General features: G+C 43.2%; 1 protein-coding gene across 7 annotated transcripts in view; it reads left to right on the top strand.

The window, feature by feature from the left end:
- SAMD4A (sterile alpha motif domain containing 4A) overlaps positions 1-26876 on the top strand; it is a 215910-nt gene that overhangs the window by 134429 nt on the left and 54605 nt on the right. For all 7 annotated transcript variants that reach the window (XM_036436185.2, XM_036436167.2, XM_036436201.2 and 4 more), the window contains one exon: positions 4814-5332. In XM_036436185.2, the coding sequence (XP_036292078.1) occupies positions 4814-5332 (519 nt within the window). The remainder of the gene's footprint in view (positions 1-4813; positions 5333-26876) is intronic.

Here is a 26876-nt window from a genome sequence, read left to right as displayed (position 1 = left end):
TCCTGGCCACGTCACAGCCCCTCCCTGTCCCAACGCTGTCCCAGGGACAGAGAAAGAACCCATTCAGGCCTGGATGGGACCGGACAGCGGCCTCTCGTGTCCCTCTTCTCTTTGCGGTGCTTGTTGCTCCTCTGGAACCTGGGTTCATACCTGGCAGAGAGGTTCACGGGCATAACATGTTTAGTTTGTACTCTGAATCCTGTTTACGGTTTGTTTTTGTTCCTGATTTTTTTTTTTTTAGACTGACCTTTTGCGGAAGGGTACAGAATCCAAACAGGGAAGTGACCCAGCAGAAAGCGAGCGAGTTCCTTAAGCCTCGTGCATTTCAATCCAAGGTTGTTCCCAACTTGTACTTTTAAGCACATATTTCCAGGGCGTACACTGGCCACATCTGATCCTTGGGTTCATCTTCCTCTCTGGCCCTTTTACTTCTTGTCAGTGTCTGTCGAGCAACTTGGGCTTAATGCAGAGATTTTGTCTTCATCCCAAGCATATTCATGATTCATAACAAGCCAGGTGTTTGCTGAAAATGTATTGATGAGGAAGTTAGAATTGGTGCTTTTTCCATCTCCCGGAGCGACTTTAAAAGGGAGGCTATACCTAGTGGGATGCATAAAGGTTGTCTTGTGTCAGGTGGCAGTTAGTGAAATATAGTAGGGAGCTGAGAGGGACTTGCTGAGGTCATCTCTACCCTCCCACCCATCTCCCCATCTGAATGTCTCTAGTGCTGTGCAAGCTAGTGCAGTAGCCACAGCCACACATGGCTTCTGTGCCTTCCGGCTGTGGCTAGTCTCCACTGAGTTGTGCTGTTGGTGTAAAATACACCCTAGATTTCAAAGACTTCATACAAAGCAAAGAATAGAAAATGTTTCATCCATAATTTAAGATTAATTACAACTTGGAATAATAATATTTTGACATATTGGGTTAAATAACATTTATCATGAAAAATAATTTCATCTCCTTTTTAAACATTGAATACTAGAAAATTTTAAATTTTTTATGTGAAGTTCCATAGTCTGTATTATATGTCTATCCGCTTCCGTGGACCAGACTGTAGAGCCTTTCTTGGAGACTCCTCTGGGTCTTTTGTCATTCTGGCACTTGGTTCTTCTCCACATCCCCTCTTAATCTCTCCTGCCTCAATTTGAAGACTTCCACTTCCAAATGACTGTTCATCTCCTTAGAGATCCTACTGGAGAGGAGTCAAGCATCTTTTCATATTGTTCAAGTGTAAGCTCAATAACTCCATTTTCTTTAACCTTTTACTTTATCCACCTTTTTCAATTCTGATGAGGTTTTGTGACCTTTGCTAGGTCGTCTTTGGTAAATTATTTTTAAAACTTGGTATCCATCTCTAGCTGGATTGGCTCAGTGGATAGAGTGTTAGGCTGCGGACTGAAGATCCTGGGTTCGATTTCAGTCAAGGGCACATGCCCAGATTGCAGGCTTGATTCCCAGTAGGGGGCGTGCTGGAGGCAGCCAACCAATGATTCTCTCTCATCATTGATGTTTCTCTCCCTCCCTCTTCCTCCCTGAAATCAATAAAAATATATTTAAAAATAAAAACAAAACTTGGTATCCAAAACCTCCCAATATCACTCTACTATGGGTCTGACTAGTATAGAGACAAGTAAAAGGAATTATTTCCACCATCAAATACTTGAATGGTTATTTTGATACATTACCTCATTTAATCCTACAACACAAGGAGAGCAGATGCTGTTGGTAACCACTCTTGACTGATGAGAGAGTTGAGGCTCAGAGACGTTTAGTAATTAATTGACCAAGACTCCACTGCAAATTAAGTGGCAGATCTGGGATTCGTGCCCAGGTTTGCCTGACTCCAAAACCCACACTTTTTCATTGCATACCTTGCCGATACTTTTCTCAGAATACACCCCTGTGGTCCTGAGAAGCCTTCAGAGTATGTGGCTGATGCATTTGCAACTTTTGGTCGATGATGCCTCTGGAGCTTATTCTGTATGTTTCTGCCTTGCTAGAATTGTGAAGCCCTTATGCTCAATTCCAGAAACCCCTTATCGACCCTGCAGGTACTGTGTGAAAATCAGTGGGACTGCCTGTCCTTGTAGGGTCATCGAGTTGAGTTTTTCAAGTATCGAGAATGACTTTTCTAGAAGAGAGCTTTCTCTCCTGAGGCCCCAGGTCATGTGGATAGCCCTCAGTCCCCAGAACAAGCTACTTCTCAAAGGCCAATCAAGGCGAAGTACATTGTTTACCCATTTTTACCTAAAGGCAGCAGGTTTGTTTTGATCAGAAGAGATCCCTTTGAGTGTGTTAGAAACAGATCTTCATATGGATGAACCTTGAAGACATTATGCAAAGTAAAATATTAGGTGTACCTGTTAATAATGGCTGATTTTGTAATCAAAGGAAACAATAATTTGAAGAGAAACATCAAAAATGCTTTATTCAAAGTAATGTCTATTGCTAGCTACACATTTCCCCCATCTTTCAGGTAATTTGTGGATACCGTCCCAATAGAACTTTTATTGTTTTGAGGCAAACCATTCAGAGACCCAATTTTCCACTGCTTCGTACATTTTGAAGTGCTCCTCAGAAAGTGCATGTGCCATCAATCAGAACAAGTGGTAATCTGAAGGAGCAAGATCTAGTGAATACAGTGATGGGTTAATACTTCCCAGGCAAGATCTTTTCATGTGTGTTTAACTGGTTTTGAAGTGTGTGATGGTGCGTTATCATGAAGCAAAATTACTTTTCTATGTGTTCTGGCACATTCTGGTCATTTCATGATCAAAGCATGGTTCAAATTGATTATTTGTTGTCCGTAGTGATCAGTATTAACAGTTTCACCTGGTTTTAGAAGTTCATAATACACCACACCTTCCTGATCTCACCAAACTCAGAGCATTGTCTTCTTCCCGAAGTGATTTGGCCTTGCAGTTGATGTTGATGGTTGACCTGGATCAACCCATGATTTTGTGCATTTTGGATTGTCATGATCAGTCACAATTCGATGCAAAAAAAGACTTCCTTTCGTGCCATTGAAACAACATTTTACTGATGACTTCTCAGCTTTCCATTTGTATTTCATTCAGTTGATGTGGCACCCATTTTCCTTCTTTTAAAATCTTTCCCATTGCTTATAAACAATTGGAAATTGTTTACTGAGCAACGTTTAATCTTTCTGCAAGTTGTTTTTGAGTTTGACATGCATCTTCATCCAATAATGCTTGTAATTGTTGGACTTCAAACTTTTTCGGTTGACCTGGATGTTCTTGTCTTTCACATCAAAATCATCACTTTAAAGTGTTTAAGCCAGTATTCACAAGTATCTTGAGATGAAGCATGTTCACCATAAGCTTCCCAAAGGATGCGATTTTCTTCAAAATAAAGTAATGAATTAGAACTTCCTGCAAATGCTCTTTTTTGGCATGAAATTCGATGTTTTTAAGCATGAAATATCTATAATGTTAACACCTTCAGCAAATTTGACATATGAAGTTTTGGAAGCTTGCCCTTAATACAACAAAACAGCATACATATCAAATGGCATGTATATAAACATATGTGTAACTCCATCTATTGAAAAAATCCGCATTATTAACTGGTACACCTAGTAAACCAGTTATAAAAGGACAAAGACTGTGTGAACCCACTTATATAAGGTCCCCAAAATAGCCAAAGTCACAGAGACAGAAAGAATGGTGGTTGCCAGAGGGATAAGAGTGCAGAGGGGATGGGGAGTGACTGTTTAATGAGTATGGACTTTCAGTTTGGGAAGAGGAAAAGTTCTGGATATAGATGGTGGTGATGGTTACCCTACATTGTAATGGACTTAATACCACTGAACTGAACACTTAAAAATGGTTTAGCCTGGCCAGTGTGGCTCAGTGGTTGAGCATCGACCTATGAACCAGGAGGACATGGTTCGATTCCCAGTCAGGGCATATGCCCAAGCTGTGGGCTCAATCCCCAATGTGTGCAGGAGGCAGCCAATCAATAGTTTCTCTCTCACTGATGTTTCTATCTCTCTGAAATCAATAAAAATGTATTTTTAAAAATGGTTTAAATGATAAATATATTACATATATTTTACCGCAATAGAGACAACCAGACAGACCTTGTATGCATGGAAAAAGCTAGCTTCCTTACGTGATCAGTGGTGGACCCTGAGTTCATTTCTCCTCTGAGACTTGAGCTCGTAGTTGTTTACAGAGTCAGCTTCTTATGAGCAAGGTGCAGGCTTACTTCACGAGGATGAGGGGAGTCCTTTTTTTCCCCTTGACATATATCTCCATCTCAGAAGTCTTACCTACTTTACGCAAATGCCTTTACCGGGTGTAAAACACTTTTCCACAGACATCTGGAGGTGGGGGAGAGGTGGAATGTAGCCTTATCCTCAAGGACTCCAGTATATGGACGCTTGTTTTAAACTTGCTTTTTTTCATACAGATTTTTGTATTCTGGATCTCCTCCTCCCCCATCTATCCGAAGGTGTCTAAGAAAAAGAAAACGACAACAATAACAAAAACCAGGGCTGTAATTCTGGTTTGGTTGTACCAAAGTAGGTGTAGCCTCTTTGGAGGCCTAAATGAAAAATAGATGAAGGACCCAAAACATCTAAGAACGTTTGTTTCATGTTTTACTGAAGGCACTGCCCTCTGACCATCTGAGGTCCGTTATCCACGCTGATGCCTGGGCTGTTCTGAGGAAATGTAGTCAGGGCACCTGGATTGGGACATCACCCACAGGCATTCTTTTCGCCGTGTGGCGTTCTGTGCGATTGTGGCCGTGTTTACTTACGTGCCCTGTCTATTTTCCTTTCCAGGAATCATTAACCAATGGCAACAGGAATCCAAGGATAAAGTGATTTCCCTCCTGTTAACTCACCTGCCTTTGCTGAAGCCAGGAAACCTCGACGCAAAAGTAGAGTATATGAAACTGCTGCCCAAGATCCTGGCGCACTCAATCGAACACAACCAGCACATCGAGGAGAGCAGGCAGCTGCTGTCCTATGCGTTGATTCATCCGGCCACCTCGTTGGAAGACCGCAGCGCTTTAGCCATGTGGCTGAATCACTTGGAGGACCGCACGTCAACCAGCTTCAGTGGCCAGAGCCGAGGCCGCTCCGACTCTGTGGATTATGGGCAGACTCACTACTATCACCAAAGACAGAACTCCGACGACAAGCTCAATGGGTGGCAGAACTCTCGGGATTCTGGGATTTGCATCAACGCCTCCAACTGGCAGGACAAAAGTCTGGGGTGCGAGAACGGCCATGTGCCCCTCTACTCCTCCTCATCCGTCCCCACCACAATCAACACAATCGGAACCAGCACAAGTACAAGTAAGTCTCCTCTAAGCCCGTGAGCGCAGTCTGGTTTGGTGACTTGCTGTGTGCGGCATGCCTGCTGGGAATGTCTGCTCTGAGCACAGGTTACCCCGGGAGAGAAGGGCTGGTTGGAATTGGCTCTGGGAAGGGATCTTCGGACCCCATCTTTGTTTCGCTTTTGATTCTGGAAGGATAAAATGCTGGGCTGGTAAAAACGACTGATGGTCCAAATTTGGGTTACAAAATAGATTTAAAAAAAAATTTTTTTTTTTTTAAATAAGTGGTGAAAGAAGGAAACTTCCTGTTTCCACAAATAGAAATGCTTTCACCCACGTGTCTTTCACCCCGGGGTCTTTGGATTTGCCAAGATGCTGTTACGTGTGATTTTCCAAACCTCATTCTAACCCCTGGTTAACCAGACAGCCTCATGGGCTTTGTGCATTTTCCCTTTTTCTTTCTTTTTTTCTTTTTCTTTTTTAAAATTTCCCCCCTGAATGTTCCCTCCCTTGCATCTCCTGGTGTTCTCCCAGTTGTTGGGGGCACGTGTCCTCCTGGCCAGGGGAGCAGGTTTGCTAACTGAGAATGCTGCGCTGCGCTGTGCCTGGTGTGAATGCTGTGGTCTCTCTTGCTCAGTCTAACCCCTTAGGAGAGGTGGGTCGGGATCTGCTTTGCAGGGGCGGAGGGGTAGCAAAGGACAGCCTCCTACTCTTTTGACCATGAAAGCGAAGTGCCCTGCCCACAGCTGGGATGAGGGCCAGAGTCTTCTCAAAATGCCATTGGTGAGAGAGGGCGGTCATCAGATAGAACTCCTTGATGCTAGTTGGCATGGGGCTGTGAATACAGTCTCAGTGCTGAGATAACTTCCCCAGGGCAACGCTTCTGCGGTTAGGGCTCCGATGCCTGTGACCATGCGGGAACCCCCACCTAAAAGATAGGAGAGTATTAAGAATTGGCAGTGATGGCTTCTTGGCCTCTACCTCTATTTGGATCTTTTGGCTAATAGGCCTTTTAAAATGGCTTTCTCACATACAGAGGGGTGCTGAATTATAACTACATCAATTGAAACAGTACCTTAGTGAGGTAATCAAAGAAATAAGATACTGCATTGATGGTGCTACAACATGAGATTTTAAATTCTTCTTTCTACATTTGCATCGAGATACCAATAACTTGTACATTTGGAGAATTGGGTGATTATTGCATCATTAATTTATTATGTCAGATGTTCTGGTGACAGTCTTTCCCACAGACTGGTAATCCGGGGAATGATTTCACTACCCTCTGGAGATGACAAGAGCGATGCTTGGACTGTTAAGGCAGACAACGCAGGCTGGAGTAACAGGACTTCTTGGCCCAGGTCTCCTGGGTCTGAGACACAACCTAGAAATTGTTAGAAATTGTTACAGAACTCCTTGGTAGTGGGACAGCCACTTGTTCTCTCAAAACTTGGACTTTTGTATTGTAAGGGGTTGAGTTGACATCATTTGTCTTGACCTTAGTCTTGGGCCACCGCATTTCTGCTCCACTGATTTAAACATTCAAGGTTGGGTCTTGACAAGAGTAGTGCCTTTGAGATGGTACCAAATTGAAGTGAATGGATACTTCTATTTTTCACTGTGGCCACCCAGCCTCACGGAGAGGAGGAAGTGCAGAGATGGCTGTCACGACCTCCCGGATCTTTAGGTCCCTGAGTGGCACTTGAGCAAAAAAGGGCTTGAAGGCTTAACAAGATAACTAGATTACCTATCGCAGGAAGAAGAAAGGGGTTGGAGCCCTGTTCCCGAGCAAAGAAGATAAGAGCTCACATCTCTCCTCCATAAAGTTTCCTTCAAACGCGTAGGCCATGTAGACACTTGTATTTTAGTGATATCTCTTTAACAAAACATTAATTTTATTGCTTTTCCCCCCCTCCTCATTGTCCACAGAGGTTAAACTGTGTTAGTCAAAACGGCAAACCTTTGGGTCATTCATTCATTCATGCCTCTATCATATCTACCCTGAGCACTTGGGAGGCAGCTTGACAGAGTAGAAAGAACAAGGACTTTGGTGCAACGCCCTCCCGAGTTCAAATCTCAGACCTACAATTTCTTCACTACAAGCTGGCCAAGTTGCTTAACCTCTCTGAGCGAGGTCCCTAGCTGTAAAGTAGGATATTTACCTTTGAGGGCTGTAATGAGGGTAAATAAGATTATATATGTAGATGCCCAGCCCTGACCAGAGCTGGCAAACAGTAAGTGTCTACGAAGTGAATAAAAGGGTGAGATAGGAAAGACAGCAAGGAGCAGTCCAGCCGGCATGGCTCAGTGGTTGAGCATCGACCTATGAACCAGGAGGACACTGTTTGATTCCTGGCTGGGAACATGCCGGGTTTTGGGCTCTGTCCTCAGTACGGGGTGTGCAGGAGGCAGCCAGTCAATGATTCTCATCAATGATGTTTCTCTCTCTCACTCTTTCCTTCCTCTCTGGGGGAAAAAAAAAAAAGAGTGAGGAGCAAAATGCAAACACTGATACCAGAAACTGTGACCTCATTTGCATCTTCTGATGGTCATCTGATAAAAGCACCCTTCCTGAGCCCCAGCCGGCAAGCGTGGGCCTTGTGGCCATTTCACTGCAGTAGAAAAGGGCTCAGACTTAAGGCTTCGGGGGCCCTTCTGCTGCACTGAAGAGCTGCATTTTTCCCCTTTCAAGTCGGAAAAAATATCTGCACAAAACAACCTGATTATAAGAACTGAAATCAGTTACTGCTTCATATTCTCGAATTACCAGCCACATTAATGATGGTTAATGCAAAGAAACTAACCACTCCATTACACAAGTTTTTTAAATTTTTATTTTTAACCTTGGTTTACTGCACTAATATTTTATTCTTTTGATCATTATGCTCCAGCAAAATGCCTTATCATTTGTGGTCTCCCCTCTCTGTAAATTATGAATTCAACTACCCTATAAACACTTGTTTCATCCACAGATGCTTAGTGCTGTGTGTGAGTCCATGGGATATAAGGAAGTTTAAGGGAAGCATTTCCCCCTTCAGGGAGCCTATAATATAAACGGAGAAAGAAGACATATCAATCAGCCTCACAATTAAAAATTAATGTTCTCATTTCCCCAGACTTTTATCCACAGAAATTTTATATAACAATTCACGAGTTACATAAAAATGTAGTTTACAAAAACTTCTAAGAGCTGCCACAAGGCAGTATAGGGCTGTTTCAGCTGAGGGGGGTGTAGAGGGGAGAATCCATACTCTGAGGACTGTGAGTGTAGGGAGGAGAGAAGTCTTTTGAACTTGGGGGTCAGGAAAGCCTTGCAGAGGAAATGGGAAGTGCACTGGACTGAGATGGACATCTAGAGAGGAGGGGCGGGGAGGGCATCGAGGGTAGGAATATGGGTTGTGGCAGAGCAGTGGAGGTAATAGTGTGCAGGCAGGTTAGAGTGTGAGGAGGAAGCAGAGGTTCACGCAGGAAATGGCAGGGAGTAAAGACAAGAGTAGACCAAGGGAAGGAGCCTGAGAGCCCTAAAGTGACCAGGCATGACAACATGAGCATGGGGATGACATGAGCAATGTTGTAAGGGATACTGGTCTGTGGACAGACCAGATAGCAAGTGATAAGCACAGAGTCAGTGAGTTTCAAAGCCTCGGTAGTGAGGTAATAAAAGGAGCTTTAGCTGTGGAGCAGAGGAATGTTCCTAAGTGGAATGCTTAAGATTTAGTATTGACTTGGACACGCATCACTGATTCACTTATTTGTTTCTTCATTCACTTAGAGAGTGTTCATTGAACATCAGTATATGCCTCCCCTGATCAAGACACTAGGACTATGTTAGTGGACAAGACAAAGCTGTCCTTCCTCATGGACCTTGCAGACTAATGTATTAAATTATAGTGTGCTAGAGATTAAGTGACATGGAAATAAGAAAAAGGATCAGGAGGATCAGACCTACTTGGTGAAGTGGCATAGTGTAAATAGGGTGATCAGGGTAGACCTCATCGAGAAGGTGATGTGCGAGCAACGACTTGAAGGCAAAGTGTTTAGACAAGTGGTGTCTGAGGGAGGAGCAGTCCAGTCAGAGGAGAAGCTAGAGCAAACATCCCAAAACAGGGAGTGCCAACCTGTTTGGGGAAAAGCAAGAAGGCGGGTGGCTGAAAGGGAGTGTGTGAGTGAGATACACAGTGGTCGGGGTTACGGATGTAATGAGAGGGACAGATCCTACAGGGCATGTAGGTCATTGCCAGGATTTTATTTTATTTTTTTTCTCAATAAACCAGGAAGCTGTTGGATGATTTTTTGTGGATACGTGACATGATCTTACTCACATTTTAAAGGGGTCGCTTTGGCTGCTGTATTAAGAATAGATTATACTAGGGTAAGGTAAAAACACAAAGAACAGTTAAGAAGCTATTGTAGTAATCTGATGACTCAGACCAAGATAGCCACAGTAGAGTGGGGCAGGGGAGACAGGATCAGAGTCTAGCTATACTTTGGAAGCACAGCCAACAAGTTTTCCTGACAGAAGAAAAGAGGGGTGTGTGGGAGAGAATTCAAGAATGACTCCAGGGTTTTTGCTTATACAACTAGAAGGATGGCCTTGATATTAGTTGAGATAGGGGAGCCCCTATTTAAAGAATACATTTCAGGATAAGATTAGGAGTTCTAAGTCCTGTATGATGAGCTTACTTGCCTGCTAGACAATCAGAGGTACTTAGTAGGCAGTTGGATTTATGAGTGCATGGTCTGGGAGAGAAGACTGATCCAAGATAGACATTTGGGAGTTACTGGCACATTGGGTGGCATTTAAAGCTATGAAACTAATTGAAATTACCAACATAGTGATGTACATAGAGAAGAAGACAAAGGACCAACCCTGGCACTTCAACAGAAAGGCTGGAAACAGAGGAGGGAGCAGCAAAAAAAAAAACACTAAGGAGAAACCACTGAAGTTGGGGAAACGTCAAAAGTGTGTGTGTCTTCCAAGGCAAATGAAGAAAATGTTTCATGGAGGAAAGAGTGATCAACTGAATAAAATTATACTGATTGGTCAAATAAGACGAAGACCAAGAATTAAGAAGGATGGACAGTAGATGTAAATTGGGAGTGTTACACAGATGACAAGCATTTAAGGGATGAAGACAGTTGTGATTCCAAAAAGTTGAGAGGGAAGAAAGGGAGGAAAACAGCTACAAGCTTGATTCAGAATATATATTGACATTGAGAAGGTGTAGGAACAGTGATGTGGAGAAAAATGATGTTTAAAAGGTATTGAAAATAGATGATGGAGCCACAGAGTTTTTGAAGGAAGGGATTAGGATAAGATTAAGAGTAAGGGGGAAAAGCTAAGCCCTAATATAACAAGGATCAACCTATTTCATCCACTTACATATTAAATCACGTGAGAGCTGTTAGAGCTGGGCTCTTCTTCTATGAGATCAGAGAAGAATGGGGTGGGGAAGCTTGAGAAGTCTATTGAATAGCATCAGAAGAGAGGAAAGAATGTATTTCCCATGCCTTACTATGCTGGAGTCTGATGCCTGAAAGCCAGAATGAGTAGATTGTTCATCATACACCTGTGGGACCAGAAAGGACCAAAGTACTGGCCGTCATAAACTATACACAAGTTTTGGTGAACTTTGTTTCCGCCATCACAAGTTATTCAAACACAAGGTGCCTAGAACCTGCTTCGCATCTCTCATTTGCTTCCTGTCTGGTCTGCTACTGAGAAAGTAAACCATTCCGGTGAAGTTCGAGCTCTCCTGGTTTTCTTAAGGGCCCACAACATTCCCTTTTTGAAGGTCAGTGCGGCCCTCCTGGCCCCAGACTGCCTTTCTAACCATTTTCCACTCTTCACGAGCAGACCAGGACCTGGAAAGAAATTTTCTTCTATTCAAATCATTGCAATACTTGACTTTCTTGTTGGCCTTCTTTACATTTGGATTTGAAAATATGCTGATCTTTGCTAGCCCTGACTGAGGCAAAAACTCAGAAACTTTGGATAGCAAAAAGTATTCCAAAGTGCTCCATTTGAACTGCTCCCTTCTATAACTTAATGGTACAGTTTGGAACCTTAAAATTTCTTTTATTAATCTCAATGGATTTTTCTGATGATAAAAATTGTACATTTAAAAGGTCAGTGCCATAGCTCATAAAAGGTAAATTAATTGCGATAGCATACAACAACATAGTGTTTATTACATTCTGGGTGCTGTTCAAAACCCTTTACATAAATATTGACTCATTTAATGTTTATAGTAATCCTCATAACCCCGTGCTATGAGTATTATTGTTCACCCCATTTGACAGATGAACAAACTGAGGCACAAAGCAGTAAGTAACTTGGCAGATTCACTAAGTGGATGAACTGGGCTTTGAACCCAAGCAGTCAGGCTCCAGAGTCTGGCTCTGAATTCAAGGTTACTGCTCCTACCTCCAAATCCCATCTTCAGAGATTGACTGAGTTAATAGCTAGTAGACCCTTGATTTTCTCTGAGCCTGAGTTTGCCCCACATAGACCAGCCACCCCACTGCATCGGTGTTCTCCACAGCACACAGACCTAAGACCTGCGCAACTGCCGTGACTCCCTGAAAAAGAGGAGCCCCTGTGCTTGCTTCGCACTGACCCGTGCACCTCAATGTCAGGCCTTCTCGTTCTGTGTCTCAGCTTTTGGTTGACTTGTTTGCCTCCCCTTCCTGATTACAAACTTCTTGGGGCCAGGGGTTGTGTCTTTTTAAAAAATATATTTTTATTGATTTCAACGAAGAAGGGAGAAGGGAAGAGAGAGAGAGAGAGAGAGAGAGAGAGAGAGAGAGAGAGAGAGAGAGAGAGAGAGAGAGAGAGAGAAACATCAATGACAAGAATCATTGATCGGCTGCCACTTGCATGCTCCCTACTGGGGATGGAGTCTGCAATCCTGGCATGTGCCCTGACCAGAAATTGAACCTCTGATCCATAGATAGATGCTCAACCACTGAGCCACACCGGCTAGGCAGGGGTTTGTCTTTCTCCTTCGTGCCCAGAGCCTAGAACACAGAAAGTGTGGAGATGGCAAATTCTTGGCATGCGTTCAGCTGCCACTCTCCCGTGGCCGAGAGTCTCTGTTAGATAATATCTGTCTCTTGCAAAGCCCAGATGTGGCCTCCAAATCCTCCTCAATATGCCCCTCAAGGCAGCCACTGTAGTTCAGTAAGAGATGGCGTGTGAGGTCAGCCTGTCTGCCCACCCTGCCATAAATGTTTGCTGAAAGGCAGGGACTTAATAAATCCCGGGCTCACGAGGCAGATGTGCGTGAAGTTAATGGATTTCCTTTAAAAAATGAGAAAAATATCTTTGGGAATTCACGAAATATTGGTTATTTAGCCTTCTGTCTTAATCCTCATAGAGACGTTTATTGTTACTCTTGCTTTTTGTGTGACTTATTTTACCAATTGGGTCTCAATACTAACAGATACGTGCTGTGATCTTGATTGTAGAGGCAGGTATTTGAATGTGTATATGTGATAAAACACCTGTAGAGTAATACATGAATTCAAACAAACAAACAAAAAAAGTTAATGTGTACAAAACTGCCGAGATCTGAGTAAGGTCAAGCATCTTGTTTAATCCTATTGTGTTAGGTCAGTTTCCTGATGTTGATAATACACTATCGTCATGCAAAACGTCACCTTGGAGGAAGCAGGAGGAGGGGTACATGAGACCTCTCTGGGTAGTATTTTGTAATTCATTATAAATCTATAATTATTTTACACTTAAAAGATAAAAAACACACAGACGAAAGGAAAACGGGGGCATCCAGAGCCTGGATGTTTCTCGAGTTTGGTTCTTGTTTGTTGGCCTTTCTGGAGGTGGTTTCTGTCCATTTATGGGAAGGATGGCAGCTCAGCCCCATGGGGCCCTCACCTGAAACAGCACTACTTCAGCAGGCGGGGTGAGGTGTGGGGGCCACGTGGACCTCAGGAGAAACTGGGGAAACCCTCCATGTCCATGGGTCAGCCCTCAGGCTCTTTCAGAGATACCTGTTTGGCTCAAGAAGTCCTTCCCTTTTCCTCCGCCGTCACATTCTCTTTCAAGACCACCAGCCACTGAGACTCATTCCTGTCAGACTGCAAAGAGTCATCAGGACACATTGTCCAGGGAAGGAGAGAGACCGCACAGCTCTAGGCCTGAGAAGGAAAGACGTCTTTTTTTTTTTTTTTTTTTAATATATATTTTATTGATTTTTTTTTTACAGAGAGGAGGGGAGAAGGATAGAGAGCTAGAAACATCGATGAGAGAGAAACGTCAATCAGCTGCCTCCTGCACACTCCCCACTGAGGATGTGCCCACAACCAAGGTACAAGCCCTTGACAGGAATCAAACCTGGGACCCTTGAGTCCGCAGGCCTATGCTCTATCCACTGAGCCAAACTGGATAGGGCAGAAAGACGTCTTTGTGAGTAGCCCCTTGGAAACTGAAAAGGGGACTCATTCTGTCTTGCAGGCTGCAGGCCATCCCCATCCCAATGGAGCCCCTGGCATCATTTGAAGTCCCAATCTCCATGGATTTATTTTTTTGGTCTTTTATCAGCAGACTTTCTCGGTGGAAAATTTCTCCCTCCCCCAAATCTAGCCAACCTGGCATGCAACTGAAAATTCCATTATTGCCTTAACCCCTCATTTGCTCTTCAAAGAGGTAACTCTAGTTGCTTTGCTTCCTTTGAAAAGCATTTATAACAGCTGGCATGAGATATTTTTAGTTCAGCTTCCTTCCCCTTTGGGGAAACTTTTTTTAAGTATGCCACTGGCCTTCCTGACACTACATTGTGAAGATAACTCAGTGGTGTCTTGAAGGACCCAATACTGCCCCTGCCTAATCCTTCTCCCCGTTTCCAGAGTCCCATGGTTTTGCAGGACTCTGCTTTTCCTCACCACGCCCAGTGTTTGTTTCCTGGGATATGGGGAGGAACAGTTAGGAAAACACTGTAGTAAGCAAGAAGTCCACTAGTTGATTGTGAGCTGGAGATCCCAGTGCTTGGGAAAAGGCAAAGGCCTGCTTGGGCTACATGCATTTGGGGTCATGTGGCTGTGCCATCCGAGCCCCATCCAGGAGGATTTTTTTAGACTAATGACAGTGAGGGCTATTAAATACTAGATGAGCTACAGAGGAAAGCAGTAGTATTTTCAGTTCTCCACTGTACTTCAAAAATTGAATAGATTCTGGCTGGAATAAGTGGCTTAAAGTGGACTAGCCTGGAAGAGGAGAGGAACAAGGCGGAGATGGACAGGGAGGCTTCTTTAAGACTCTGAGCCCTGTAGTCTTATGATTTCTGTTATTTCACACGATTTAGTGTCAGAGCCTAACAGTGCCTGTTCCTCTAACAACTCGACAAGGAATATCTAATCACAAGTAATTGCATTTACTTATTTTTCACTTGTCTCACTTAAAAAAAAAATATATATATATATATATATATATATATATATATATATATATATATATAGTTGAATTTTTTACAGAGAGGAAGGGAAAGGGATAGTGAGTTAGAAACATAGATAAGAGAGAAACATCGATCAGCTGCCTCCTGCACACTCCCTACTTGGGGATGTGCCTGCAACCAAGGTGCATGCCCTTGACCGGAATCGAACCTGGGACCCTTAAATCTGCAGGCCAACTCTTTATTCACTGAGCCAGTGGCCGGCACTTGTCTCACTTTTAAAGATTTTTCAGGGACAAACTCAGGTTACGGTGAGGAAAGTTGTATTATGAATGTAACGGTGTGTGTGTGTGTGTGTGTGTGTGTATAAAGTTATTTTTGAGATCTTTAATAGCAAGCAAATTAAACCCTAAATTTCATGGTTTCAGATAAGGGTAAATCTTAGCGGCAGCAATAATTGTCAATTGAGGATATACTTTCTCTTAAACACTGTAAATATCGTTCCTGCCATTTCCTTACCCCTGCCCTAGTCCTCAACATTCTATTAGGTAAAATATAGCATTAGGCAATCTCAGATATAAGTCAAGTAAGAGAAGGGAATGGAGATAGGGAAGAGGTAGGTAGGAGGTTCCAAAATCTTGAGAATGCTAGGAAGGATGTTTGTGGAAAGCTAAAATTCCCAACATACTCTGGGGTACTCGTTCTTCACCAAAATTTGAATCGTTTCCACAGACAAATTCCATGACTGGAATTAGAGAGCAGAGCCATGAGAGCACAGCGCTCGCATTGGAGATTCGTTTCACAGCCGACCTGGCTGAGGGGCATCGTTTCGGAAGAGCCCAACAAAACCCGTATGGCACTAAATGTTTCTATCAGATTACTTTACACTCTTCATTCTCTCATTTGCAGTTAGACACTGCAATACAAAGGGTATTCCAAGGCTAACCGTGGTATTTTAGATATTTTAGTTTGAGGTGTAAATGATGAAGTAGCCTTGGTCAAGAACGAGAACATGACTTTGGAGTCAGATGACTTGGTTTTAAATTCCATCTCCAACAATAACTAGGTGTGTGACAATGGGCACATGACTTGGCCTCTAAATGTCCTTTCCTTATCTATAAAATTAGAATTGATTGCAGTAGAAACCTCTTAATTAACTTGACCAGGGTGGTTAGTTGATGCGGTTATTGCAAGAACTATTTAAAGTAGGATGTTGTTTTAAAAGGAAAAGACCTTATATGATTTTAACTTAAAGGATAAATACATACATTAATGTATGGTCTTTTGAGGAAAGGCATGAACCGTGCTTTGGGCTGGCAGGTCTTGGTCTTTGCTGCTTTAAATCACATCCTTGATGCATTATTGTCTGTGATTTCTTTAAAATGGAGTGGGAATTTGAGGACATTTGCAAAAACAATCAGAGTACAGAATCTTTCTAAATTGTTTTTTTTTCTTTTAAAAATTTAGCTTATAGTTCTCTCACACTGAATTCAATAGTAGATGTTTAAGTAAAACAATGACTATTTCTAAAACATGTAACAAAGTTTTTGTGTAGTTAACTTTTTTTAGAATTCCTGTGTCATCACTGCTATTCTACTTTTTAATTTACCATATTTACCATAATAAGTGCACTGGCATAAACAGGTTTGGGGACAAATTCAACTAACTTTTGGTACACCCACACACAAATCAGCTGGTGGGAGCAGAAACACAAGTAAATTATGGTCCTTAATGAGTCAATGAGCCACGGGCATCAGTAAGTAGTCTAAAGGGACTGGAAATGCTGGGTTGGTCCAGCAGGTTGTTTAGATGAAGATGAGTAAAGAGAGCTAGTTCTGAGGGTTATTGTGAGGATTGATGAGAAATGTGTGTAAAGCACTCGCCAGCAGGGAGATGCTTAACAGGTGATAGCCCTCATTATTATTTCTCACTGGTTGTTAGAGCTGATGCAGTCAGGGATGCCTCTTCCACTGGCCAGGATCTGCAGTAAACTAGGGTGCGATGGGTTCCCTCCTCCAATATGCTAACCTGAAGTCAAGATACTTCACTCAGCTCTGTGGAGAAGTGAAGAGCCAGCCTTCCACAAATACCAGTGTCCCTTTAAGGACTGTTCCAGTGTGCATCTTACTAAATACCTTAAAATGGACCAGAAATTTAAAAATATATATTTATGAGTCAAGAAGAAGGTAAAAATTTGTTAATGTTGCTTCTGTGGGATCCAATGCTAACATGAACGATTTTTTAAAATTAGTACTAAGTGTGAGAATATTTTTTTAATTTATGAAAATGATCCATAAGTAACAGAATAGGATTGACTGCAGATAAATGACACATAGATACAGGCCAGGGAAATGTGCCACCAGTTAGTGAGTGCCAAGGCCAACAGAGCAGTGGGACAGGAAAGTCGCTGCACCGAACTCAGCGTGTGATCTCGCCCTCCCAAGGACTGCTACTTCCTTATGAAGACATATGTTGGCTGGCCCCTAGAGACCCTCTCTGGCCCTGCATTCTATGCTTCCAAGGTAGAAAAATCCCCAATTCCTTGTGCACTGGTGGTGACTATTCTGTGCATAACTCCCTGCTGTTCAGGAATGAGTATTGCCAGTACTCAGAGAAGGTAGATGGCTTGCAAGCAAATGATGTGTTGCTTGAGTCTTTCTTTTCAAGCCTGTGAGATCTGTGAAGAAGGATTTAAAGCTCCGTATGGTCCCAGTTCTTTTCCTAATTTTCGTTGGTGATCTCTCTCTGGCTAGACAGCTGCCTAATTGGTATTTGCTTCTAGAGTTGTTCTCTTGCTTCTCTTGCCCAGCCACTCCATCTGCATGCAGCCCAGAGAGCGGGCTAATTATAGGGTGCTGGAGGAGCAGTTGCTCAGAGAAAAGCTCGTTAAGGGCTCGGCTGGAATAGCTCAACACCGGGGTCACACTCTTGACTGTCTCCTCACTCATGTCTACGCGCTGCGTGTGAGCTGCCTCCCATCCTTTGGCAGTTGCATGAACAAACTTTGTAGAAATGTCAATACAAGAAATAAGCGCTTTTTCTTAAAGGACAGAGCCAGTGAAGAATTTTTTGTTTACTTCTTGGGTCTTCACACTGAAAATAGCCACTGAGCCGAAACCGGTTTGGTTCAATGGATAGAGCATCAGTCTCCGGACTAAAAGGTCCCTGGTTCAATTCCAGGCAAGGGCATGTACATTGGTTGCGAGCACATCCCCGGTAAGGGGTGTGCAGGAGGCAGCTGGTCGATGTTTCTCTCTCATTGACATTCCTATCCTTAATGAAGGCTTTTCATTTTGGCTGCCCCTCTGATGGCTTTGGAGCAAGAGGCTTTATACACACTCAGGGGTCAAACTCTCAACCTGGTGGGATTCAAGCAGTAAAAGGCTGCTGAAATTCCTTGACCCAGGAGATTGCTTTGGCTGGCACTTCCTCATATTGGGTAAATGGTTTACTTCCGGAGAAGTTGACCCTGTGAGACCACCGTGCCACCCTCAGGGGTATGGACTGGGAGAAAGGAAGCATTTGCTAGGGGGGTTCACTTAAGAATCCAAGCTGTGGGGAAGAAGAGGGCAGAGAAACATCTTTCCGCTCTGCCTCTCACTCTTTTCGATCAGTTAGCTTAGACTCTGCCCCTGGGAACCCTCCAGACTGGCAAAGATCTGAATAGAGCTTTGGCTGAGCTGTTGGAATGCTAGAGGAACCTGCTTGGCACCTAGATTTATCTTCAACTTAAAGACCATAAAATCCCAATGCCAAGTCTATCCAGAAATTAGTGAAATTTCTACCTCCAACAAGTCCATGGCAGTCCTGAGGATTCCAGTGGGAGTCCTATCTTGAAACCCATCATAGAATAGAGCTGGGGTCTTTGGTGCTAGAGATATTTGCTTTCCCTCAAGTCCTGTAGTTCAAAGATATGTATGATTTTCCAAAATTGCCCCAATTTGGATCCACCTCCTAAAGTTTCTCTTCCAGGTACTCCTTTTAATTATGTAAATAACTCTTCTCTATCAATCCTCTAATTTCCTTAACGTTTCTCCCCTACTTTCAGTCTTCTTGTTCTACTTTCTAGGTGATTTCTATAAAGTTATCTTCCAAACTTACTATATAATTTTTAAGTTTTTGCTGTGATATTTTCAAATTGCAAGGGTTCTTTATTATTCTTTGAATGATCTTTTTTTGTGTGTGTTGCATTCTGTTCTTGTTTCACGGGTGAAAACTGTTTCTAATATCTCTGAAGACATTACAATAGATTTTTGAAGTCTTTTTCTGCCCCCCGTATTTGGAGTTTGTTTTTGGACCCTGACTCTAAAACAAGAGTTCTTTCATTGAAGAAGAAGGCACTAGAACCTTGTGCGTGTGAATTTATCACAAAGAGATGAGATGGGGAGCTGGCCTGGCTGTTTGTTGGGGACTCGCACACGTCACCAGCTCTGATTCTCTTTTTCATAGAGTGTCCATTTCCCCTAGAGTAGGGGTGTCGAACTCAATCAGAGAAGGGGCCAAAATCTAAAATCCAGCCTAAATCGCGGGCCGAGTGGTTTACTGAACAGTCATAAACTGTCATTGTGATGGAAACGCAGCGGAGTGCAGTGATGACAGCGCGGTGCGGGCCACATTGCAAGGCCTGGCGGGACGGATTTGGCCCGCGGGCCTTGTGTTTGACACATGTGCCCTAGAGGAACCCTTGTCTCCTCCTGAAAGATAGAGGCCTGATTTCCTGGTTCTAGGGGCTGTTAGAGGAAAGATGCTAAGCGGAGACTCACCTGGTTTTTGTTGGGTGGGAAAGAGAACCGAAGGGTCTCTCTGTACCTTCAACATACTTCCTCCGAAGCCTCCTATTTTCTGCACCTTTCTGCACCTCTGCCTTCAGAGGTACCTGCTCTCCGAGTCCTGAACTTTTTGAGAGTGCTGCCGTGTGAACTGCAGAATTTCCCTTGTTATGGGCATACATGCTACCTTTCTTTGGTCGACTGAGTTATCCCATGTCCTTCTGTTTTCCAATTTCAAAATTATGTTGACTTCAGTGGTCTGCTGATACCCACTGTCATCTCTCTCCTGCATCTCTTTCCTTGTGGGTTTATGTCTTTGCTGTCATTTTAGTGAATTTGCTGAAGGAACAGAGTAACAGCTGCATAAATTGAAAGTCTAGTTTAATTTACTTGTTTATTATCTAACTCTCCACTTGAATAAAAATTCCAAGAGATCAAGGATGTGGTTTTGTTCACTGCATCTTCCCGTTGCCCAAAATACTGCTTAGCATATTGTTAGATGTTGAATAAATACTTGTTGAATGAATAAATGAATGAATGACATGTAATGTATATCTCCTTGTACAATGTCTATAGCCTGATAATAACTATCTTAATTATTTTAATTATTGAGGATTAGGTAATGAAACCAAACTTTAAGCTACTGATAGCCATTGATTTTAAGTGGAGAAAAATCTGTCTCTTGAACTTTATGGAATTGCTTCTCAGCGTTTTGGCTAAGATCAAGTGTAAACTTAATGGAAAGTATTTGAAGTATCTTTACCTCCTCTATAACTCCCCCTTCATCATGGAACTTTCCCTGATAGTTACACTTTTTGCACTGTTGTACAGATCTATAGGCTCAACATTTAGATCATGCAGTGCATTGCTCTGGTGTTAAATGAGGGATTATCTGTTTATGTCACAGATCTGTTTTTCTTCCCCTCTCTATCAATGGCATTGCTATGAAGACTAGTGACCACTGACATAATATGAATCGTGACTATCAAAAACACCGACATTCTAGTCTTAACTTCAATATCAATTTTGTTGAGTTAATTTGGGAATCATTGTATCTCTCTAGGTCTCTATTGAGAGATAAAATGTCAAGGGGGTGAATTGGGTGATTCCTAAGTCATATTTTTCAAGTTCCTTCCAGCTTTAAAGTTCTGGAATTCTGAGATAATTAGGCGGTAAATAAACGGGGGGAAACAAATTGCAGTGTTATACATTCCAGTCTTCGGAAAATAATATTTTTGGAGGCAGAGATCAAGAAGGTAGCACCATCATTAACATTCCATCAGGACCAATTCCATTACATTTACACAACAGCATCTATGTATTCAGTGAAACATTGGCGTTGCTCTCTGCCAATTCTTTTGAGGGCTTGACTAAGGAATGAAAAGCTCAACACCCTCCCCACTGAGCACCTGGTGAGTCAGTGTTCGTTCAGGAGGGACCATTCTTAAAGCACAGCTTGTCATTTAGGGGAAAGAGTATGGTTATCTTACATTTTTTAAGGGGGGCGGTGGCTAGGTTGTTTCTCTTAAGTCTGTTGCTCCTCCAGCTTCTAATTTAAAATGAAAATATTCTGATTTGGCTTTTTATGCAGATGCTTGCCTGATTCTACCCTCAGAACTCCCACACAAGACCAAAACCATAAGCTTTGTGAGCCATCTGGGGAAAGCCCAAATGGAAAAGAGATGCAGGTGATTTCAGATTCAGGGGTAGAGAATCTGCATGCTACTTAGAGCCATGGATTTTAAATTATTGCATGGAATAGCCAGCTTGCAAGGAAACAACGTATTTACCACAGAAGCAAGAGAGGAGAGCTTTTTTGACTTTCATATCTTTCCCCTGATACTGTCATCCTGAAATGGGGGGCTGGGATTCAGAGAGGCATCTGGTCCTAGTGCATTACCACCTCCTCAAAAGCACTTACGAGCCTTAGCCAGTTTGGCTCAGTGGGTAGAGCACTGGCCTGCAGACTGAAGGGTCCCAGGTTCAATTCTGGTCAAGGGCATATTCCCAGGGTGTGGGCTTGATCCCCACGGGGGCGCGCTCAGGAAGCAGCCTATCCATGGATCTCTCCCTCTCTCTTCCTCTCTGAAATCAATAAAAATATACTTTAAAAAACACACACTTATGAGTCCTTAAGATATTGTGACAAATTAATTGAAAGTGAAATCACCTAAAATTTTTACTTCCTTCAGCAATTCTTTACCTTCATACGGAGTGTTACTTGGAATATTAACAGTGCCTTACAGCTCCTAGCTGCTGTGTGCTTCTAAATGATGCAAGGTGATGGCTTAATCAATGATGGAAGATACTTCTTGCATCTGTGCAGTTCTGTCTTATATTATACTCCTTTTGGCATCTATAGCCCTAACGACTAGCACAGGGGCCTTGTGCATAGAGATGCTCACTGTTGAATGAGTGAATGAATAAGGAGGTTAGCTTAAACTCTTTCTATAGGAAAGTAACATCTCATATTTCAAAAGTATATTTCATACATCATCTTCATGGGCCTTCATCATTGTTTCTAGGATCCAGCATATGTTCAGCAAATGGCAGGTGCTTTAGCAAAATTGGATGGATGGATGATGCAGGCAGCAACTGATCCCACAGCAACCGTGAGAGGGAGGTAGAAGAGGTGCTGCCATTGTTGTAGCTGTTTTCCAGTACACTGAGGCCTTGAGCCAGCAGACTTGCTTGAGAGTTCAGTGTCAGGGCTGAAAGCCTAAGCCCAGAGTTCCTTCTGCCATGAGAAGCCATGTGCTCTTGGGCTTAAGAACGCAGGCTTGAAAGTTAAAGAACCTTAAACTTTGAACTGATTCTCTCTTGCCCTTTCCTAGCTGTCTGATCTTTGATAAGTCCCCTACTTTCTGCACCTCAGCCTCCTATCTGAGAAATGTGTGTGTTTGTTGGGCGGGGGTGGGGCGAGGGGGGGAGGCAGGGAGAACAATGAGGGACCCTACCTTAGAAGGCATTAGATGAGGATTATATGGAGCAATATATATATACATATTTAGCCGAGCACCTGATACTTACTTACTCAGCATTGGCAAAAGGTAGCTAGGGATGTTGTGCGCAGTTTCATATGGCCTTCTCTTCAGAGGGAAGGCGGTCCTTAAGGATGGGTCTTTTAGGTTGCATCTGGGGAAATGACAGTATATCCCCAGCCCTGGCAGGTCAAGAAGGAAAACAGAATAAGGAGTCTGAAATTCAGTCATACTTTCATGAGAGCCTAAAATGTGCAGGAGAAATGAGAGCATTGGGCTGAGCCAGGCATGGGGAGGAATGATCTAATTTAGTACCTTCCCTTTTCCAGACTCTAGCCTGCGGTGAGCAGCTGGCAGCTCCTTTACCCAGACACCCTGGCTGGCTGTTCTATTGGTGTTACAAGGCAGACTTTTTAAAAATATGGAGAAATAAATAATGTGGGGACAATGTCTTGTCCAAACGAGAATGGCCCTGCAGAAAGATGCTAATAAATAGCATCCCTGAAGAGCTGCTGAGCAAGGGGCTGAGAGATCATCCACTGGGCTGCAATGGCTCTTTTAACATTGTGCCCTCAGCTCTGAGAGTGTGGCACACGATGGGCACTCAGCACATGTCTGATGAATGAGTGAATGAATGAATGAATTCATCTGTTCCAACTCCTTGCTTTGCATGTGCAGAACCCAGTGTCACCCACCCACCTAATAGGTTCTTAGCTTACATTTCGGATTATCACGGAGTCCTTCAGTAAGGACTTTTGTCTGTCAGTGTTGTTTACCAATGTCAGGACAAAGAGATCTCATGAGAAGTTCTGAACACTGAAATTTAATGGAAACAAACGAGATTTGCATACCCGGACCCTTCAGAAAATAGAAATGAAATGTGAGCACTTAAAATGCAGGGGAGGAAAGACCAGATTGTTGAGTCTGAATCCAAGGAAGATTATTCTGATTGGGATGGAGGAAAGTCTGTCCCTACAGATAAGGATTCTGAAAGAGCATGGACGGCACTCTCTTTGGTATGAAAAGGGTGGAAAATTCATCCCTTGTACATCTGTGAAACACTATCATGTAAGCAGAGGTGTTTTTCATACCACATGCAATGCTGAAAATGCTCTATGGACGTCCTTAGATTGGCTAGTACTTTGAGTTGATTTTTCCATTAGCAGTGTTGGTTTATATTGAGTTATTCTTACTCTGACAACTAATGACTAATATCTCTATAGCACTTTAGAGTTTGCAAAACATTTTTATGTACATTAAATAATTTTATATTTTTCCATTATCTACTAATGGGGGAAACATCTCTACTAAACATGGAAACTGAGGCACTGAAAGGTTATATGGCTTCCAACCCAAATCCCAAATTCTTCTCACTTCAGTAGGCTGATTTTGTTGTGGTTGACACAAACATCAAGAGAAGGCGTGTGGAGCCGGCAAGTTGGGCCGGTGCACTTCACCTTGAACGTGCACACAAATTTCCTAGGATCTTAAAATGCAGATCCTGACTCAGTGGATCTGGGGTGAGGCCTGAGAGTCCAGCCTTTCTAATAAGCTCCCAGATGATGCCAGCATTGCTGGTCCGTGGATCTAGAGCACAAGTGTTTGTTGTTTGGGAATCAGGGGTCCTTGCACCAACCAAGTTTCCAGACTAAGAGAAAATGTGCTCAGAACTTTTAGAAGCCGATTCACAGTCAGAGAGGACCTGGGCTGACCCCTGACTCACTCTTCCTGCTCAGCTAGCGTGAATGGCCACAGCAAGAGGTTAGACACTGTTGCCCAAAAGTCCAAACATTTGTCTAGGGAGTCATTAGAGATTTCTGCCCAGGTATTGTTTGGGTTGGAATTCTGGTACCAGAATATAATTTATTTTGCCTGGAGGGCAGGGCAAGAGTGATAAAATCCTGGACTGATGAGTCTGAGCAGAATTCTGCATGTGAACCCAAAGCAAACAAGATATATCACTGAGTGAAGCAATTATTTATATGTTGTATTTTTAAAGGCACTTGAAAGTAAACAAGATGCCTCTAATCTTTGGGAGCATGTTTGTAAGATCAGGCAGAAGCAGCAGCCAACCTGGGGAGGTTTGCAATGTCTAAGGTATGGGACAGAGTTTAGAGTCCACTGAACCACCTGAGATGGTGGTTCTCAGCCCTGGTTAGCCACTAAAACCACTCAGGCTCTCCCTAGCTGGTTTGGCTCAGTGGATAGAGCACTGGCTTGTGGTCTGAAGGGTCTTGGGTTCGATTACAGTCAAGGGCACATGCTGGGTTGTGGGCTTAATCCCCAGTAGGAGGCATGCAGGAGGCAGCCAATCAAGGATTCTCTCTCATCACTGATGTTTCTATCTCTCCTTCCCTCTCCCTTCCACTCTGAAATCAATAAAACTACATTAAAACAAAACAAGACAAAACAAAAAAAAAACCCAGCCGGGCACATCTAAAATTACAGATGCTCAACCTCACTACAGGGATTTCCAATTACTTGGTCTAGGATGGGGCCTGGGCATCAGGGTTTTTTAAAGGCTCCAAAGAAGTTGAGTGTGCAGTCAAGGTTGAGAACCACTAGCCTGAGACAAAAACATGACAAATGTGAGAAAAGCTCACAGGCAGGGAGGTGGAATGAAGAGTCTGTATCAATATATACATACGATCAATTCCATAACTTACAGTACTTATGAAGTCACTGTGAACACTAACTTCACAAATATTGAATCATCGCTCCTAGGGACATACAGGCTGGGTTCCTGCAAGACTCACATTTTTATCCACTGATTAAGACATACCTTTGTTTTGCGTGTGTTTCTGCTTAAAGACATTTTATTTCATATATACAGTTGGATTCATTAACATTGAACTCATGGTCAACACCAGTATTACTCATGGGTGAATGGAGCTAATCTAACGCATCCATTTTCTCTGTAAAGCACATCACAGCCGCCTTGTATTTAGGAGCACTGGCCAGCACCTCAGCACTGTGCTATCTTATTTATCTATTTTTTTATTCTTTTAAACCTCACCTGATGATATGTTTATTGGTTTTAGAGAAAGGAAGGGAGAGAGAGATACATTGACATGAGAGAGAAACATTGATTAGTTGCCTTTCGTATGCATCCCAGCCAGGGACTGAACCATAACTTAGGCATGTGCCCTGACTGGGACTCGAACCTGCAACCTTTCAGTGTATGGGATAATGCTTCAACCAACTGAGTCATACCAGCCAGGGCAGCATTATGCCATGTTATTTCATTTTATTATTTCTTAAATCTTTAGAGTGGAAAGTATTACATATGTCTCCCCCCACCCTTTTCTGCCCATTGAGCTCTTCTAGCCTGCCCCTGCTCCCCAACCCAGGCCTTCATCACCCTGTTGTCTGTGTCCATGGGTTATGAATGTATGCATACAAGTTCTTTAGTTGATCTCTTCCCACCCACCCATCCTCCTCCACCTTCCCTCTGAGACTTGTCAGTCTGTTCCATGCTTCTATGTCGCTGGTTCTATTTTGTTCATCAGTTTATTGTATTCATGAGAGCCCACATATGAGTGAGATCATGTGATACTTACCTTTCCCTGGCTGCTTATTTTGTTTAGTATAATACTCTCCAGGTCCATTCACAGAGCTATGCCATTTTAAACAGCAAATTCACCCAACAAAAAGTTAGACAAATGGGACACTAAAAGGACCTGAGAGAGGACACTTGATTATAGTGTGAGCTGAAACAGGAAGGTGGGCCAATGTCTGTCCCGCCTCAGTGAGGAGTGTGTGCATCAGGGATTCGCCACTCTGAGTGCGTCCAAGAATGACCATGAACATGCTGTGAGTACTGATTTTGAGGGTACAAATACATTTTAGCAAACCAGCTAGGGAGAGCCTGAGTGGTTGTAGTGGCTAGCCAGGGCTGAGAACCACCGTCTCAGGCTATCTCTTTGCTTCAGTGGACTCTAAACTCTGTCCCATACCCTAGACATCGCAAACCTCCCAGGTTGACTGCTGCTTCTGCCTGATCTTACAAACATGCTCCCAAAGATTAGAGGCATCTTGTTTACTTTCAAGTGGCTTTGTGAATAATGAGGATCAAGGGTATATAAGACGTGTCATAGAGGGACACGCACGCTCTACATTTTGTCTGACGGGTGAAGGAGGACCCAGAGTAGACGAGGAGCAAAGGGTGCCGATCTGTGGACCTGCGCTGGCCTTGGGAGCTCAGGCCAGCCCTCCTGATAGTCCAACGGCTGTTCTCTCTGCTGCTGGGATCCGAAGGCTCCTGATAGCCCTGCCACGTCATATCCACTAAGAAATTCATGCTCTTCAAGCCTATTCTTAAACCAGACCAGTCGGGGGCTGAATTATTCCAGGAACCTCATGCTTGCAATGTCTCTGGAAGTCTTTTATTCCAGGGCTGATTT

This window comes from Pipistrellus kuhlii, unplaced genomic scaffold (assembly GCF_014108245.1).
Source record: "Pipistrellus kuhlii isolate mPipKuh1 unplaced genomic scaffold, mPipKuh1.p scaffold_m20_p_1, whole genome shotgun sequence".
Classification (NCBI taxonomy): domain Eukaryota; kingdom Metazoa; phylum Chordata; class Mammalia; order Chiroptera; family Vespertilionidae; genus Pipistrellus; species Pipistrellus kuhlii.
Note: the sequence above shows the minus strand (reverse complement) of the source record. Positions and strands in the feature narration are given on the sequence as shown.